The sequence below is a fragment of the Erythrolamprus reginae genome, chromosome 5, assembly GCF_031021105.1.
Source record: "Erythrolamprus reginae isolate rEryReg1 chromosome 5, rEryReg1.hap1, whole genome shotgun sequence".
Lineage (NCBI taxonomy): Eukaryota > Metazoa > Chordata > Lepidosauria > Squamata > Dipsadidae > Erythrolamprus > Erythrolamprus reginae.
In genome coordinates, this window is record NC_091954.1 from 93,086,665 (window position 1) to 93,107,224 (window position 20,560).

General features: G+C 38.2%; 1 protein-coding gene across 5 annotated transcripts in view; it reads right to left on the minus strand.

Moving 5' to 3' along the window:
- VEPH1 (ventricular zone expressed PH domain containing 1) overlaps window positions 1–20,560 on the minus strand; it is a 181,809-nt gene that overhangs the window by 114,369 nt on the left and 46,880 nt on the right. For 4 of the 5 annotated variants that reach the window (XR_011559233.1, XM_070753507.1, XM_070753506.1 and 1 more), the window contains 2 exons: window positions 12,237–12,403; window positions 7,976–8,185 (listed from right to left, as the gene is read on the minus strand). Coding sequence is in view for 4 of the 5 variants with exons in the window: in XM_070753507.1 (XP_070609608.1) it covers window positions 7,976–8,185; window positions 12,237–12,403 (377 nt within the window). In the remaining variant the exon portion in view is untranslated. The remainder of the gene's footprint in view (window positions 1–7,975; window positions 8,186–12,236; window positions 12,404–20,560) is intronic. The other variant, XM_070753508.1, reaches the window with a different exon arrangement.

The window sequence follows — 20,560 nt, forward strand, 5'->3', positions numbered from 1 at the left end:
GGACTGTGGATGTGGGGGAGACATCCACATGCTGCAGGCCTGTTTTGCCCCGTTGAATCTGCTGATGAAGGCTCTTCTGACCAAGAAGACATGAGTGACAGGGAGGAGGAGAGTGTGGTAGACAGCTCAGAAGGAGATCAATTATCTAGCTCCTCCTTGGATTCAGAACAAGAGTTAATGATACAGCCACGCATGCGGAGAGCGATGCATAGGCAACAACAACTGAGAGATTATTATCAAAGAAAATGAGGCCACCTGTGGTTGGGTGGGGCTGTGGTAATTAGTGAGGCTGCTATAAATAGCAGCCTGTGGGTTTGGCCATTGTGGAGGATTATCTGATCGTTGTGTTTTGTACCTGCTTTACTAACTTTGACCTTTTGTGTGCTGATTTTTCCCTGCTTTAAACTAAACCAGAGAAAAGTGTGTTTCACTTTGTGAAAGAAGAACTGTGAATTGCCTCACAGCTGCAAGCTAAGTATCACAGAACTGATAAGGGACTTGTACAAATTACCAGTTAGTTTGGAGACGAGAGCTCTTTGCTATACCAAAAGAGGGCTTAATTTAAGTGAATTTTCATTATAAAGAACATTATTTTGAATTTTCAAACCTGTGTGTGTCTGAAATTTGTACCTGTGAATTTTGGGGAGGAGCCTACCAGAGAGCCCGACAGAACACCCTTAAAGATAAAAATTAGCACCCTCAGTTCTGATAGCTGATAAGGAGAAAGTTTGAGAGAGCAGAGGATGAAATGAACATGGATGGATAAACTGGAAAGAGGGCAGACGATTTCTTTTGGTTCTGATCTATCACTTCTTGGCAGATTTTAAGAAGAAAGAGAAAATAGCAAGGGGGAAGCCGTCTCCCCTTCTTAGTGCTGATAAGACTCTTCTGACAGATTAAGCAAAATGGAATCGGCATTTTTGTAATGAGGAAATTGCTTTGATGTCAGAAACATTTTCAAAGAATATTAATTAGCCAGGACAAATTCTAAAGCCTTTGTAAATGACAGCAGTTTAAATAGGATAACTATTATGTAAAAGCTTAAAAAGAAGACCACACAAGATATTCCAGGCAACAGTACAGCAGATAAAATGTGAACACTGAAATGCAATGGAGTTTTTGCTTATTTAAACTTGCAAAATCAGTTCAAACAATATTAACAGCACTAAAGGCAAACTTCAGATATAGTATATATACACAGTCCAGTCTGTAAACTACAGAAATACCATTCCACTAACCTCATCACTAAATAGCAGTTAAAACCAATAGGAGAAACAATCTTTCTTCCAGCCCTTTAGTTTAAGTTTAAAAATGTCTGAGAATAAATCAATCCAAATTAAGTACACCTAAGCCCAGTGATTAGCATGAGCTAATCTCTTAGTTACTATAGTAGTTACTATAAAGCCCTATATGGCATCAGACCAGAATACCTACGGGACCGCCTTCTACCGTATGAATTCCAGCGGCCGATTAGGTCCCACGGAGTTGGCCTTCTCCGAGTCCCATCAACTAAACAATGTCATCTGGCGGGACCTAGGGGAAGAGCCTTCTCTGTGGTGGCCCCGGCCCTCTGGAATCAACTACCCCCGGAGATTTGAATTTCCCCCACCCTCCCCATCTTCTGCAAGATGTTAAAGATGAATTCCCCCCTCTCTTCTGACTATAGCACTTGAGAATGGTATGACTGTGTCGCCTTGATTGTTTTTAATATTAAGGGGTTTTAATTCTATTTTAATTAATTGGATTTGTATTATTGTTTACTGTGTTTATTGTTGTTGTGAGCCGCCCTGAGTCTTCGGAGAGGGGCGGCATACAAATCTAATAAATTATATTAAATTAAATTAATTAAATTACTGTGTATTCATTAAAATGTGGCCTTTTCACAGAATGGAGTTGCCCCTAAAGAAGCAGATCCTTCTTACAGAATTCTTACAGAAGCTGTAACCAGGGAAACTTTATATTTATGTATTTATATTTTTAAATTGATTCTTGTCAAGCATGTATAAGATAATAGATATAAGTATAAACATGTTTATGAATACATAAAATGGATACAAATATTTAAATGGGGACATTAGGACAGGGACGGTAGGCACAATAGTGCATTTATGCATGTTCCTTACAGACCTCTTAGGAATGGGGTGAGGTCAACAGTAGCTATGTTATATTGCCCAGCTATAGCCAAAAGCAACCTTACTTGGAATGTTAGGACCCTACATTGATAAACCATGCCTTCATCATCGCAATGCATCTTAGAGATTACTAGAAACTTCAGTTGGTCCAAAGTACAGCAGCCCAGGTAGTAGACTCTAGAGCAGTGTTTCCCAACCTTGGCAACTTGAAGATATTTGGACTTCAACTCCCAGAATTCCCCAGCCAGCATTCGCATTCCGGAACCGCCTGCTACCGCACGAATCCCAGCGGCCAATAAGGTCCCACAGAGTTGGTCTTCTCCGGGTCCTGTTGACTAAACAATGTCGTCTGGCGGGCCCCAGGGGAAGAGCCTTCTCTGTGGCAGCCCCGGCCCTCTGGAATCAACTCCCCCTGGAGATTAGAACTGCTTCCACCCCCCTTGTCTTCCATAAACTACTTAAGACCCACCTATACCGCCAGGCATGGGGGATTTGAGACACCTTTCCCCCAGGCTTATTATAATTTATGTTTGGTATGTATGTGCTGTTTGGTTTTTAATTATGATAGGGTTTTTAGTTTTTTTTTAATATTAGATTTGTGCCAGTATAATATTGTTTTTATCGTTGTTGTGAGCCGCCCTGAGTCTTCGGAGAGGGGCGGCATACAAATCTAATAAATTATTATTATTTATTATTAGTTGAAGTCCAAATATCTTCAAGTTGCCAAGGTTGGGAAACACTGCTCTAGAGGGTACTTACTGGCATGAATGGATTATCCCTGTGCTGTGGGCCCTGCACTGGCTCTTTATTAATCCCCAAGTCCAATTTAAAATACTGATTTTGACTTTCAAAATCCTGTACGTCAATGGTTCTTAAACTACTTGGCCCAATAATCCATTGGCCAATCTCAAATAATGTCAATAAACAGTAACCGAATTTAAACATGCCTGGGATAAACATATATCCATTGTAAGATAAAATACAGGAAATAGTATAAGGGCAGACTAGATGGACCATGAGGTCTTTTTCTGCCGTCAGTCTTCTATGTTTCTATGTTTCTATAATCCCTCGCTAAAAAAAAAATTCTGGGTACTCGACCAGTGAAGGGCTACCAATTTTTTACTACCACACTGTGGGCATGGCTTATGCAGAACGCCCTGCATTTTATTTCATTATCTTTCATGCAAATTGGGTGCTCTGGGGTGGAGGTCCATTTTTGCTACCCCATTGCGTTTCCCCCCCGTCCAGTCAGCAGCCCACCCCTGTACTTGACTCAAAAACAAGCCATGACAAATTGCTCTTCCTCCAGGAATGCCCAAAATATCTTCTTAGGGGTAACTACCCCCAGTGATGAACCACAACAGATACTTTGGCATTGGCAGTACTTGCAGGACCATGTTCTCTGACCTATTTCAATCTGCCCTACTCAAGATGTCCTAGGAGAACCTGCTTTCGGTTTCCATTAGGTGACGAAGATTGTAGGTTTTTTTTTGCTGCTGCTGCTGTACAAATTTGGAATAATTCCATCCAGAAGTTTTACCACCTCCCCCCCATAATTATAATTTAATTCTATAAATAATTTTTTAAAATGAAACGATTTTGCAATTATTTCAGGGAACTGAAATGGCATCATCAGTTATAATATGATTGATTAGTTTTGTATAATTAAGTTTAACTAATGGATGTTTCTTCATAATAATAATGACATTTTAATAATTTTAATTAATGAATGTAAACCGGCAAGAGTCTCCTTTAATTACAGAGGATACAAATAAAATGAATGAATGAATATTTAACTATGCAGACTCATTTTAAGCTTCATATGCATGGAAAGGCACTTTTATTAAAAGATCTTTCATTTTTCTGTGCTACTGGTTACTTCTTGCCATATTATGGACCATATCTAATACAAAGCCATAATAACATTTTACTAAATTATTTTTGTTTAGTTCTATGAAGTGGGATTTCAAATTTGGAAGCAGGCCATTTATCAGAAAGTTGATAGCCTGTCTTCTACCTATGACCACCTTCTCATACAGTAAAGATTTATTACTTCATTATTTACTTCCTCATCTAGTAAGATTGATTATCACATGACAATCTGCAGATTAAACCATGGCAGTTCATTCTACAGAATAATACGAAAATCATTCAAATTCATGCAAACGAAATCAATTCATGCAAACGAAAAACAATATTGCCAAATATTTCTTTGAGTTTATATTTATATGTTGTCTTAACAACAACCAGCAAATGCTGCTTCTGCAAAGAAACTGAAAGATAGATCACAGAGACTAAGGACAAACAACAGCATGAGAAAGTAGCAACAATGGTGCACTGAAATATCTGGGTGGGTGGGGGACCTTTAACCTGCAAGCAAAAACTGGTGAGACCCATAACACAGTGTTTCCCAACCTTGACAACTTGAAGATATTTGGACTTCAACTCCCAGAATTCCCCAGCAAGCGAAAGTTGCCAAGGTTGGGAAGCACTGCCATAACAGACAAAGTAGTAGAGGCTACAACAGTGTGGGACTTCAGAATTCAAGCACAAACAAGTACCTGCCTCACAACACCCCCCAAATGTAACAATTGTGGATATTGTAGTATTTGGATACACCAAAACAAAAGAGAAAGAACTGGAGAAAATCACAAAATACAAGAATCTGCAAATAGAAGTAGAAGGATTCAGGCAAAGGAAAGCAAAGATACTATCCATAGTAATGGGTGTCTTGGGTATAATTCAGTCAACTGCAAAAAGGAGCTTTACTTGGAACAGTTTATATCTGGAAACAATACTTTTAACACCATCAAACAACAACATCTGCCTATTTCAGGTCCTTGGGAAGGATCAACAGCTGGACAAAAATCCCAAATCCAGTTTAATAGAATAGCAATAGCACTTAGACCTATATACCCCTTTACAGTGCTTTTATAGTGCTCTAAGCAGTTTACAGAGTCAGCATATTGCCCCCAACAATATGGGTCCTCATTTTACCCACCTCAGAACAATGGAAGTCTGAGTCAACCTTGAGCTGGTCAGATTTGAACTGCCAAACTGCAGCAGCCTGCAGGCAGCAGCAGTAGCCTGCAATACTACACTCTAACCAGTGTGCCACCATGGCTCTTATATTCTGGCTGACTGTGTGACCAATCATCATAATAATAATAATAATATTGTTTCATATTTCAGGGAAATGCAGTAACATATTATATATTATAATATATTATAATAAGAAACTAACAAGAACCCATGCCTCCATTCCCCCATATGAGATTGGCTCCATCCTTTAATGTCCTTCTAGAACTCCTTTAAAACATGGCTGTGTCATCAGGCCTCAAGATCTCAAGGAAATGGTGATTTCATGTGATGGCTACATTGTTTTTAGCATCAATTCTCTTGTTATTAATAATATTGTTAAAGTCTTTTAATTGTAAGTTTTTTTAACATTTGGATTTTATGACTTTTTAAATTTTACGCACCATAAAGTCACTTTATTGTGAGATAGGAGTCTACATAAGTAAGATAGCTAGGAGATAGAGAGAGAGAGAGAGAGAGAGATAGATAGATAGATAGATAGATAGATAGATAGATAGATAGATAGATAGATAGATAGATAGATAGATAGTGTTGTGATTCCGTCTGAGGCCCCTCAGGGAACGGCTGATCCTCTGCCAGCTCCCTGCTCAGAGGGGGAGGATGAGGAACAGGAGGTTCAGGCAGACGGGGAGGAGGAATCTCAGGCTGAGGGAGAGGGAGGACAGCCAGAGTCCCCCGAGAGGGAGCTCTCCCCAGCAAGCAGCCTGGATTCCTTAGATGAAAATGCACAAGCAATAATCGATCTCCGGCAGAGAAGAGCAACACAACGAAGGGGACAATTAGCCAGGTACTTTCAGCACTAAAGAGGCAACAGCTGGGTTTGGGTGTGGTGCTCTCTGGAAAGGCTGAAAAGGCAGACCCACCCTTCCTGGCTTGTGGAGTATTATCTTTGGGAGTCCTGGGACCTGGCTGTGATCTTTGGCGTCTTGGAATTCTGGTTTGTGACTTTGAATACTGAAACCTTGGGGGGAAAAGGTGTGGGTCTTATTCTCTACAGTGGTGGGTGTGCCAGCAAGAAGTCTGCTGTATTGTCTGGCCATCAGGACTCTGCTGTGAAGTCTCATAGCCTGCCTGTTGGGAAGAACAGGTTTTTCTCTGTGTTTATTTTTCAAACTATAAAGTGCTTTTGCTTTTACCAGCGTGTCTGGCTGCTTTTTCCAGTTGGTGTTGAAGTCTGGGGGCACCCAGACAGAACAGATAGATAGAACATAGATAGATAGATAGATAGATAGATAGAGAGAGAGAGAGAGAGAGAGAGAGAGAGAGAGAGAGAGAGAGAGAGAGAGAGACACAGACAGACTGACTGACAGACTGACAGACGATAGATGATAGATTTACAAACCAACCAATCTTTTTTGCCCCTTGATATATTTATATTTTTGAAAAAGTAGTTACCACTTGTGGTGGACTTTGCCTGTACAAATAATGAATGTTGCAATTAATACAAGAAGAACTTGGCATTTTGAAAAGGACTAGGAAGAACTGCACCAAATCTCATATAAGCGCAGTACTTTTTTCTCCCTTTAACTAAAGTATCCACATACATTTTCAGTGTTCTAAAAAAGATGTTGTTGATTCAAGGGTGGCTTTAATGAATTAATTCCTTAAAGTAGCTACATTTTTCCCCAGGTTTATGCTCATAGAGGTGCTTGGATTGTATGAGATATGAAGCATTTCTTTCTAATCATTTTCAGAATATGCATAGCATATGCAACAGCCTCTGCCAAGACATGCTTTTCCAGTAAGCAAATTGCATATCAAATTATATACAAGACACAATTTACACACACACACACACACAGAGAGAGAGAGAGAGAGAGAGAGAGAGAGAGAGAGAGAGAGAGAGAGACTCTCTCTCTCTTACACACATAAACACTTTATCATATATAAACACATCCCAGAATAAATGATTTTGAAGGTGAAATATAGTATTTAATTATACCCATTGAACAAATAGAACATTTCTCATGAGTTCTAATAGTTTTAAACTATAAAATTTAAAGGTGAGGCAACCATCATCTATAAAATTCAAGCGAAAAAGTTTCATGATGTGATAGATGAAGCCACTTTGTTGTTTGAATTTGCAGTGTGGGGAAAACTGTCTTAAATTGAGACAAGTTTTGGGAAATGCTTGCATTTAATATGTTCCATTTGTTTTCTGGCTATAATCAAGTGTGGTTCCTTCCAGTTATTTAAGGAAGGACATTGTAATTCAGCTGCATGTAATTCTTAAGAGTGAAGCTTACAGCAACTAACTTAGCCAGAGGAAAATTAATATAAGCCTTGATAAACCTAACGGATTTAATATCTTCATGGCAAACAAAATGCACTTAAACTAAGGATGATGTATTAACAGTATGTGCTTGGCATGTTATTATTTGTATATAAAACAAGGTATAAAACTCTTAAGAAAAATTCAAGAAAAGAATTGATTTCATTCTGTTTTGAATGAAAGTGATCAGGTTGCAAATACACAAGATTTTGTTAGTTGGAGATGATCTTAATTCCTTCAGAATTTAAACATGAAATAATCAGACATATAATATATGAAACATTTTTCAAGTGCAACAATGTGCATTCTTGTTGTTGATCTATCATATTTTGTGGAAAATATGATGATGCTATCATTTTTAGACGTTAATATGATTTACCTTTGACTGGACATCTCTTTCAAGGAATTATCACTATGGGCTGAGAACACAGTAGAATATAAATTCCTTTTAAAAATAGAACATAGTGCATACCTCATCAATTTGTCCAACAGCTCCAAAAATCTTTGCCATTTGGCCTATCAAATTAGGAAAAGTCTCCCCAGTTTCTTTCAATACAGGCAGTAAATTGGCCAACAGTTCTGGTTCATAATCTGATATTTCTATGAATATGTCTAGGATGATGTCATTATAAATTGGATCTCTTAGATGATCAATTAGAGAAGAAATGCATTCCTTGAAAACCTAAAAGGTGAAACATAAATTCCAGTCTTATTTTTGTAAAGAAAAATCCAACTGCTTGTAATTCGTAAATAGGTCAATTCAAATTCAATTATTCTCAATATATACTGTTAGAAGTGATACATTATTTGATTTAGCATTTCATTATACTAAATTAGGAGCCAATGGTTAGAGTGCAGTACTACAAGCTACTTCAGCTGACTGATAGCCGCAGTTTGGCAGGTCAAATCTCACCAGCTCAAAGTTGACTCAGACTTCCATCCTTATGAGGTGGGTAAAATGTGGACCCAGACAGTTGTGGGCAATATACTGACTCTGTAAACCCCTTAGAAAGGGCTGTAAAACCACTATGAAGTGGTATATAAGCGTAAGTGCTATTGCTGTTATTAAGGAAATTCTTTTTAAAAAATCCTACAGTATTTACAAGATTCTCCTGTTAGACTAATATGTTCTATTAATTTTTGTAAAAAATCCAGTTAAAGTCTCTGATAATAGATTATTGTGAAAAGGCAACAGAAATTCCCATTTTCTGTTAGAAATGCTTAAAATGTCACATTTGAAGCCTAAAATAAAGAATGAATTTAAGAGCCAGATTTTGTTTATTTATTTAATTTATTTTATTTTATTTGTCATACAAATATAGTATTGTATTGTAGTATGTTTAACATAATATGTATAAAGTAGAGATAGAAAAGATAAAAAAGACATTTGGACAGGAACGGTAGGCAGAAAGGTTCACTTATGCACGCCCCTTACAGACCTCTTAGAAAAGGGGAGAGGTCTATTGTACATAATGTAAGGTTGAAGATTTTGGGATTGGGGGAAGAAACAACAGAGTCTGGTAGTGAATTCCAGGCGTTGACCACTGTATTGCTGAAATCGTATTTTCTGTAGTCTAGTTTGGAGTGATTTACATTTAGTTTGTATCTATTACATGCTCTTGTGTTGTTGTTAAAGGTGAAGTAGTCGCTAACAGGGAGTACATTGTGATTTATGATTTTATGAACAACAACAAAAAAAGGTTAATTTAAATTAAAATTTAATTAGCATAGTCTCTATATACAGCAGGAGGGGTATCAATATGGCAGCCCATGGGCTGAATGTGTCACATGTAGGCCATGCCCACCCCAGCTCCACAAAGGGGGAAAATGCTGAGATAGATCACGTGATGGCAACATGACACTGTGAGTTTTACACCACTGATATACAGGTATTACTCCTTCACTTACAACAGTTCATTTAGTGACCATTTGAAGTTATAACAGAACTGAAAAAAGTCACTTCTGACCATTTTTCACATTTGACAACTGTTGTAGCATCCCCATAGTTGCATGATCAAAATTCAGGCGCTTGGCAATTGACTCATATTTATGACTATTGCAATATCCTGTGTGTACGTGTGTGTATGTGAACTGCTGGCAAGCAAAGTCAATTGAGATGATATTCATCTTTCTCATTCAACACGCTCTTTCGATATAAACGTGGAGAGGGCAGTTAAAATTGTACTTCCAATGTTTAATCCTTCATCCAATAAAAATGGAAATTTGTGAATGTACAAACGTAAAAACATTGGTCCTTGTGTCCACATCAGTCTCAAAAAAACTAATTATCTGATTATATAGAGAGAGTTCAATGTAACAGACATTAATGGAAAAATTAAGGATGAAACAAAGGATAAATCTTGGTCTCCCATAAATTTACAGGATGTCATTGTGGTTAGGAATGATTCAACTTTTACTGGACATGGCATAAAAAGTAATTTCCTGATGAATAATGAGTCAGTGTGTGTGATATGATCCACAATAATGTTTCGTTGTTATTGTTGTTATTAACATAATCATTTGCAAAATTGAAAAGTGTGTAATCTAGAACAAACTATGTAAAAACCAGGGAGGATTATGTCTCATTAGTACCTAAATATGGGATCACCCAAAAAAATCCAAGGTCTAAATATTAAATTGAAAAATGAAAGTAGTTTTTTGAAATCACTAAAACAAGAAATTCAGTGACTTCTATAAGTGGCTTTTAGAGTTTGCAACTCTGGAAATTCTATTCTTTCATTGATATGTTCTATTACTATACCTTCTTTTCTATTATTTCCTAGATATATTTTACTATGAGTATCTATTCTATAACCTTCATCATGTATTTTACTATGTGTATATAGATATATACCCACTAAAACGCTCATTGTGCATTGGACAAAATAAATAAACAAACAAACAAATAAATAAATAAATAAAAATAAATGAATTGAATGTTTGTGTTTCCTCATTTTGGCTTCATTTCAAAAAAGTACCAATGTTAAATTAAGCCCCTGATTAGATATTAATAAGTGCAGCAATTAATACATTCACTAAATAATAAATGCATAGTGAAGAAATTATTCACTAGCTAAAGTGAAGCCCAAAGAGAGGACACTCTACACTCCTGAGCATGGCTGGCTTAGGAATTCTGGGAATTGAAGTTCACATGCCATAGAGGGTTAATAGTTTCCGATCCCTGCTCTACATTCAGCCAAATGTTTGAAGGCTGTGCTGAACTTTCCTCTTTGCGGAGCTGATGTCTAATAGGTTTTCAAACTCAGCAAATCTTAATGCAAATTTAATGATTGGAGAGGCAATTCTTGAAAAGTTATAAGTAGGAATTTTCGATCCTAGACTATTGAGAAGTTTAATTGTTCTGGGAGGTAAAAAAACATAGAAACATAGAAGTCTGACGGCAGAAAAAGACCTCATGATCCATCTAGTCTGCCCTTATACTATTTCCTGTATTTTATCTTAGGATGGATATATGTTTATCCCAGGCATGTTTCAATTCAGTTACTGTGGATTTATCTACCACGTCTGCTGGAAGTTTGTTCCAAGGATCTACTACTCTTTTAGTAAAATAATATTTTCTCATGTTGCTTTTGATCTTTCCCCCAACTAACTTCAGATTGTGTCCCCTTGTTCTTGTGTTCACTTTCCTATTAAAAACACTTCCCTCCTGGAGCTTATTTAACCCTTTGACATATTTAAATGTTTCAATCATGTCCCCGCTTTTCCTTCTGTCCTCCAGACTATACAGATTGAGTTCATGAAGTCTTTCCTGATATGTTTTATGCTTAAGACCTTCCACCATTCTTGTAGCCCGTCTTTGGACCCGTTCAATTTTGTCAATATCTTTTTGTAGGTGAGGTCTCCAGAACTGAACACACTATTCCAAATGTGGTCTCACCAGCACTCTATATAGCAGGATCATAATCTCCCTCTTCCTGCTTGTTATACCTCTAGCTATGCAGCCAAGCATCCTATTTGCTTTCCCTACCGCCTGACTGCACTGTTCACCCATTTTGAGACTGTCAGAAATCACTACCCCTAAATCCTTTTCTTCTGAAGTTTTTGCTAACACAGAACTGCCAATGCAATACTCAGATTAAGGATTCCTTTTCCCCAAGTGCATTATTTTACATTTGGAAACATTAAACTGCAGTTTCCATTGCTTTGACCATTTATCTAGTAAAGCTAAATCATTTACCATATTACAGACGCCTCCAGGAATATCAACCCTATTGCACACTTTAGAGTCATTGGCAAATAGGCAAACCTTCCCTACCAAACCTTCCCCTAAGTCACTCACAAACATATTAAAAAGAATAGGACCCAGAACAAACCCTTGTGGCACACCGCTTGTAACCTGTCTCTGCTCAGAATACTCGCCATTAACAATAACTCTCTGATGTCTATGCTTCAGCCAGCTGCAAATCCATTGAACTATCCAGGGATTAAGTCCAATCTTCACTAATTTATCTATCAGCTCTTTATGTGGAACCGTATCAAAGGCTTTGCTGAAGTCCAGGTAGGTAATATCCACGGCACCACCTTCATCCAACACCTTTGTGACATAGTCAAAGAAATCAATGAGATTAGTCTGACATGATTTGCCTTCAGTAAAGCCATGCTGATTTGGGTCCAATAAGTTATTGGGTTTTTTGTATCAAAATTATAGGCTCCTTTGACTCAAGAGACACATGTTTTGAGTTGACCAAATATGAAATGAACAAAAAAATTACCTTGGGCTGCTTTTTCTTTGCAACGGTTAGCAAAAGCTGTAGAAGATGTTGCTGTTCAGATGGTTCCAGGTGAGGCATCAGTTCTACCAATTCTCTCAGGTGATTGCTTAAAGGTTCTTGTTGCTTTTCATACAAAGAAGGCAGTACACGGAGCAATGTGGAATTCCCTGTGAAAAATATGGGAACAGAATCATAACAAAGAGCCTATTCTATTTTCTCTGTCAACAAGGCTTTAATTCTGAATGATCGCAAGCTGAAGAGATAAAGCAAAACAGAATCAGGATTTTATTACCCATGGTTTCTGGAAATGATGTCTGTGGGAACTTAATGTTTGCACCAAAACATATGGCAGAACAAGAGAAAAACAGAATCAAATATTATTTAATATGGAATGCGACTAAGTAAGACAATATGGCTTTGTATATAAACCAAAATTATTTTTAAAATATCATTTAAACGGAGTATTAAACAATATGGTTAAACTAACTATTAAAGAACTATTTTATAAAATCCATTTTAACTTGCCTATTCTCTATCCCAGCTCAGCTTCAATATTCTATGTTACTCTTAAGCAAGCTATGCTAAAGAGAAATCTGGAAGCAATATTTTATAACTATGCATTTAACACAAAGATACACTGATAACAACATAGGATACAATTGCTCAGATGCTGATAAAGTATTGGGGGGAATGGGAGGCGGAGAGAATAAACAAGACAAATTAGTTTTACAATTTTGGAAGAATGTTTGACGAAGTATATGCACAAGCTGAATTGAAGCCAAATTCAGACAGAAATCTGTAACATGAAACATCATACAAGCCAGCTCTGGAATGACTGAAGTTCCATGCTGACAACATATGGAAAGCATCTGCCTATCATGATATTACATGGTTTCATTCTCTAAATCTTCAAAACATACTGAAATCCTCTGTGGACTTACTTTCTTTAAAAAAAAAGCATTCATATTGGACTTCTGTACTTTCTATTATTTGAAACCATCAACTATAGGATAACAAAATTTCAGTCTTTTTAATAGAAACATAGAAGACTGACGGCAGAAAAAGACCTCGTGGTCCATCTAGTCTGCCCTTATACTATTTCCTGTATTTTATCTTACAATGGATATATGTTTATCCCAGGCATGTTTAAATTCAGTTACTTTGGATTTACCAACCACGTCTGCTGGAAGTTTGTTCCAAGGATCTACTACTCTTTCAGTAAAACAATATTTTCTCACGTTGCTTTTGATCTTTCCCCCAACTAACTTCAGATTGTGTCCCCTTGTTCTTGTGTTCACTTTCCTATTAAAAACACTTCCCTCCTGAACCTTATTTAACCCTTCAACATATTTAAATGTTTCGATCATGTCCCCCCTTTTCCTTCTGTCCTCCAGACTATACAGATTGATTTCATTAAGTCTTTCCTGATACGTTTTATGCTTAAGACCTTCCACCATTCTTGTAGCCCGTCTTTGGACCCGTTCAATTTTGTCAATATCTTTTTGTAGGTGAGGTCTCCAGAACTGAACACAGTATTCCAAATGTATATAAGGGGATCACAGTCTCCCTCTTCCTGCTTGTTATACCTCTAGCTATGCAGCCAAGCATCCTTCTTGCTTTTCCTACTGCCCGACCACACTGCTCACCCATTTCGAGACTGTCAGAAATCACTACCCCTAATCCTTCTCTTCTGAAGTTTTTGCTAACACAGATCTGCCAATAGAAGCATCAATTGTTACTGCACTTTCCATCCAAATTCTTGGAATGCCTCCTCCCTTCCCCATACACACATATACACATGCACACACATGCATATAGGTATATTTACATCCACAAAAAAAAAAATTTCGGAGTATAAGATGCACCTTTTGCCCCACCCAAAATAGGCTGAAAGTTTAGGTGCGTCTTATACTCCAAATGTAGCTTTTACTAAGCTTTTGCTAGCAAGTGATCTTCCCCTTTATTTTCAGCCCTAACAAGGTGCTAACAATGGAAGCAATCTTCTGTGCTTTGCTAGAGAAGTGATTGTCCCTTTGCCTGATTTTTCTCATTGTTTCTCTCTGGAGAGAGAGAGAGAAACTGTTTAGAAACTGTTTTTTTATCCCCAACCAAGCAAGGACATGGACTCAAGATCAGAAAACTAATGTGCTAAAGCTGACCACACTAAAGACTGGCCAGATGACTACCTGGTAGGCAAATCGTACGTCTTATACTTCGAAAAATATGGTATATATCAGTGATGGCGAACCTATGGCACAGGTGCCACAGGTGGCACTTAGAGCCATATCTGCTGGCACACGAGCCATTGCCCTAGCTCAGCTCCAGCATGCATGTATGTGCTGACCAGTTGACTTTTGGCTTGCAGAGAGGCTCTGAGAGGGTGTTTTTGGCTTCCAGAGAGCTTCCAGAGGGATGGGGGAGGGCGTTTTTACCCTCCCCCAGCTCCTGGGAAGCCTTTGGAGACTGGAGAGGGCAAAACACGAACCTAATGGGCTGAATAGAAGTTGGGAAACAAGAAACAAGGGCCTCAAGAGGGCCTCCGGAGGGCGGGGGAAGCTGTTTTTGCCCTCCCCAGGCAATGAATTATGGGTATGGGCACTTGCACATGTGCGATGGAATGCACCCATGCTCTTTCGGCACCCTAGAAAAAAAACGTTCGCCATCACTGGTATATATACATACATGCTATATCAGCATCTTGTAATAAGTTGAAAATTGTTACTTCTAGATGACATCACTTTCTAATTAGCACCCCATCTGAGAATCATGTAGATACAGCAGTCTCTCATCAGATATGAACTTACCAGGCCGTGCGCATATCCAAATGAGATTTTGCTTCTGCAAATGCTCAGGTAGCAAAATCTTGCAAAAGGACATGTGCACACACATGAGATTTTAGCTATTTTTTTGCTTCTGCACATGCAAGGTTTCAGTGATTTTTTTGCTTCTGCGCATGCATGGAAGCAAAAATAAATCATGAACTCTCATGTACGCACGCATTCTCTTATGAGATTTTGCTTCCTGTTTATGCACAGAGGCAAAATCTTGCTTGGAGATGTGCGTGCATGCGGCGGAGCTGTGGAGCTATGCGCGCAGCTCAATTTTCGCTACTGGTACAATGGCGTTGACCGTACCGGTAGGAACCCACTACTGGAACGAACCATAGTTATTCACCCTGTGTTTGTCATAAAATACTGCTTATTTCTTTCTTGGTATTAAAAATGACCAAGTAGAATTCAGATCTGTCAGTAGATTTACTTATACTTTTTCAGTTTATTTACTAGTGGGATCCCAACATCCATTTGAGGGATTTTTTCCTTACTCTCTTATCTCCATCTGAAGCTGTTTTTGCAATTGTAAATTGTGGAATACGTTTGAAGGAACATCATTCAGAAAAATAATCTTTCTTTCTTCTGGCATGAAAAGAGTCTTAGCAGAAAAGGATTATGGACTCTGTGCTCTTCCATGAGGAGATATTGTATCAGTCAGTAATGTTTCTTTTTAAGTTTATGTTGTTTGCAAATAATTGACAGTGCACATTCATCAAACTATATCAGTTAAATATAATATAACTGGAAGGGCAGCAGAATGAGATGCATGCATACAAGAATTAATATACAGTATCTCTGAATATTGATTGCTGGCAGAGTTGTAGAATGAGTAATGGATAAGGGCATTATTTTCATGGTCTCTTCATGATTTTCTTGGAAACATAGGTAGAAATCCCAGTGGAAAACAAATATTGGACTAAATGGGTCTGATTCTGTTGTGGTTGGCTCTGGCCCAGCTCCTGCCCCAGGGAATGGGGAGGTGGATGCAGGGGAAACTTCAACATGTCACAGGCCTGTGTTATTGCCGACAGAATCAGTTCAGAGTTTAGTTTCCTCAGACGAAGAAGAAGGTGGGAGTGACTCGGCAGAGGAGGGCTTGGCACACAGCCCAGGCATTCAATCTCCCTTATCTTACGTTGATTCAGATGATGACGTTTTGGACCCACGCAAGCGCAGAATTATGCATAGAAGAGACCAAGTAAGAACATATTACAGGAAATAAGTGAGGCGACCTGTGTTTGGGTGGGGCTCCAGTAATTAGGGCTGTTGCTATAAATAGCAGCATGTGGGTTTGCCCGTGGTGGAAGAATATCTGATCGGAGTTCGTCAGGAATCCTGTGTTGTCTGTACTTTGTTGCTTTTTCATGCCTTTGAAACCAAAGCAGAGCAATGTGTGTGTGTCTCTCACTTCGTTGCTTTTTCACGCCTTGGAAAACAAAGCAGAGCAACGTGTGTGTGTGTGTGTGTGTGTGTGTGTGTCACTTCGTTGGAAGAAGAAGGGGTGTGAAGTTTCTTCACAGCTGCTAGCTAAGTACTTAATGACTGTTTAAGGGTAACTGTACAGACTACCCAGTTGTTTTGGGATGAGTGCTCTTTGCAAAAGAAAAAGAGTGCTTAGTTTATTTTGAATTTTGTGATAAGGAACATTGTTTTGAATTTTCAAACGTGTGTGCGTATCTGAAATTTGTACCCTTGAATTTTCGGGAGGCTCCTATCAGAGAGTCCGGCAGAACAGATTCAGCAGGGTTTCTTTTATGATTATCATTCCTTATGATTGGGATTGAGATGTTTGCAACTTACATTATATTGCCATTATTTTAACACACTCTGGTGTTAAGGATAATATTATAATAATATCGGCCAGACAATGGGCCTAGCGGAAGATCCTTCTCTGTGGAGGCCCCGGCCCTCTGGAATCATCTCCCTCCAGAAATTTGCACTGCCCCCACCCTCCTTGCCTTTTGCAAGAATCTTAAGACTCACTTATGTTTGCCAGGCATGGGGCAATCAGATCAATGCCCCCCTCCCACGTCTATCAAATGTGATGTGTGGTTGTGACTGAATGGGCTGACTGATTTTAATATATTGGGATTTTAGTTTGTAATTCTTAATTAATTAGATTTGTTGTATACATTGTTTATATTGTATCTTGTGAGCCGCCCTGAGTCTTCGGAGAAGGGCGGCATACAAATCTAATAAATAATAATAATAATAAATAATAATAATAATTTTCTGTTTTGCATCATTTAAAATTTATTTACATATTTATTTGCAGATGTTTCAGGTGGCCTTCTGATGCAAAAGGGTCCTCTCAATATGTATATAGCATCAAATAATAATAATCATAATCATAATCATAATAATCATAATAATAAAAATTCAGTGCAACAAACACGTAACTAATACAAACCAGAAATATCAAAAGTAAAACCAAATCCAAGCATTAAAATAAACCGTGCAAACCAAAACAATTTTCTTTAAACAATTCTATAAAAATATACATTATAAACCCACATCCTTTTCTTCCACATGCTTCTCTGCAATGGCCTGGCATGATATCATCAAAGTATTTAGTCTACGAATGACTTGAGTCAGCAGAAGAGGAGGCTGGATTGCCTCATATGCCTAATCAAGTATTTTCTGCATCAGAACAAGTCAGCGATACTGACCTTAGGCCAATACAGGATTCTTCTGATGAAATTAAGATGCGGCTTCCAGGCACATGGAAGAACTAAACACGCCTGTATGTTAATCTCTGAAAAGAAGAATTTGGCTGCCAGGCATCTAATAGATACATTCCTGCTTTAAATCTCCAGATAAGGAATCTTTTAAGTCAGACTAGAAAGGAACATACCAGAGATTAAGTTTTGACATTAGCATTATTCAGCCATGTTACCGAAGACTCCAGATTGCTTTTAAATTAATGATGCTTTTCATTCCTACTGCTAATCGAAAAGCAAATCCTGGGGTATCCAATCTTACTATTTCTACAGCATGTAAGCAGATGTTCACTACTGAAACAAGAGATGTCTTTTTTGTATGAAACTTGGGGAAACAGTTGGGTCCTTATGAATTAAAGGTATGGAGTAAAAGTTGGCTAATGGATTATTCCAGAGGGAATTTTTTTTTGATGAAATGAGTTATGAATGGGGGACCCTCAGTCTGTTGCTTGAAGTTGGGTAGTTTCTATTGATGTTAGCACATAAAAGGTACTTTCATACCACCAAATTTTGCCGTGTTGTTTACCCAGCACACCATCATCATTGGTTTCAAATTCATACTTTGTATATTTTGGCACAATGATGATCAATTATTGGCTGGCAGGTCAACTTAGATATACTGTATTTTTGTAAAGTTGTCACCCCGTACAGTATTACTGATTTGTGAAAACATAAGACTAAAAACTGGAAGGAACTTTATTTTGTAAAATAAAATATGGGCTAAACCTTTTCAGGGAAGTCTTTAAACTTTTGAAATCATATTTTATCCTTTGGAATATGGTCAACTACTGATCGTGCGCTATGTGATGCTAGCTTAAGAATACAAATGAGCAGCATTTTGAATGATGAATCAGAACCCAAACAGGCATTGCATTAATCATGCCAATGTGTTTAACATGTGCAAATTCTCTTAGGTAGCTAGCAGACATGGGCAGTCCTGAGTTACCTGGGAATAACTGGGTTAAGGGGAAAAAATTAAGACTAAGTAATTTTCCTCTCATTTACTCTAACAAAATATGCTCCTCTGAATTTAATTCAATTCAATTTATTAGATTTGTATGCTGCCCCTCTCCGAAGATTCGGGGCGGCTCACAACAATAATAAAAACAATATTCCAGCGAAAACAAATCCAATATTAAAAAGCACATAAAACTCTATCATATTTAAAAAAGCAAACAACATATACATACCCAAACATAAATATTAAAAAAGCCTGGGGGAAAGGTGTCTCAACTCCCCCATGCCTGGCGGTATAGATGGGTCTTGAGTAATTTACGAAAGACAAGGAGTGTGGGGGCAGTTCTAATCTCCGGGGGGAGTTGATTCCAAAGGGCTGGGGCTGCCACAGAGAAGGCCCTTCCCCTGGGGCCCTCCAAACGACATTGAAGCTACAGGATCCAGGATTTACATAGATAAAAATGTGACAGAACATACTATGAGTTCAAAGAAATTATGGCCTGAACACATCTTTGGAATGCTGAATTGAATACAGTCAGGTAGCAAGATTTAGTTTTTTAATTCACACATTTTTCATCCACATATCAAAAATATGTCTGGAAAAATGTTCCTGGAAACGATGCAAAGTATTCAAATGGCATTATTTCACAGAGCACTAGCTACTGTATTTGTACCAGCAAGAAATGTTACCATGTTTCCCCAAAAATAAGACATCCCCTGTTCAGCAATTGGGCTTTTGAGTGCATGCGCTAAAATAAGCCCGCCTTGAAAATACCCCCCCCCCCAAATATTTAAACACATGCGCAGCCAGTCCCCGTCATTTCCTCTGCTTAAGATTAGGGAGATCAGGTAAGATGACAAGAGGAGCCAGATGTTGCTTGACATGCCCCCAAATAATAAGACCTTCACCAAAATAAGGCCAAGTGCTTATTTTGGGGTTAAAAAAAAAGACGGCCTTATTTTTGGGGAAACACAGTATATAATGATATATCAGCATTCTCAAATGTGAGCCACACCCAGAGTTGTTTGCTGAGTTGGGTGGCTATAGAAATCAAATGAATGAATGAATGAATGAATGAATGAATGAATGAATGAATGAATCTATGAATTCCCAGGGAACCATTCTATGACCAAAATAAGTTCATTTGACTCATACTTTTATTAAAACCCCGTCATATTTATTTATCAAATTCATATAGCTTCCCGTTCTCCAGGGGGCTGTAGGCTAAAACATATGAGGAATACTTGCAGGAATTGGGGATGTGTAGTTGGGGAGGGGAGATTAAGGGAGACATGATAGCAGTGTTCCAATATTTGAGGGGGGTGAACCTATTTTCCATAGCACAAGAAGGCAACACAAGAGGCAGTACTTGGAAATTAACCAAGGAGAAAATCAAGCTAGAACTAAGGAGAAATTTCCTGAGAGTGAGAACAATAAACCAATAGAATGGGTTGCTTTCAGAAGTTGTGAGTGCTCCATCATTGGAAGCTTTTAAGAGACTAGACATCCACTTGTCTGGAATAGTATAGGGCCATGATGACGAACCTATAGCACATGTGCCACAAGTGGCACAGGGAGCCATATTGCAGGGCACGTGTGACTTTTCCAGGTTTCAGCTCCAGCGCACATGCGCTAGTTGGCCAGCTGATTTTCCGCCTTGGGAAAGGCCATTTTCTCCTCCAGACGCTGAAGGCAACAATATCCTCGCAAGTTACAGGAAATGTCAGGGAAATATCAGGGAATTTCAAAGTGCTTTCCCCTTGGACACCCTGGGTTGCGGACCACTGTTTGAAAATATACATGAAATAACATTAA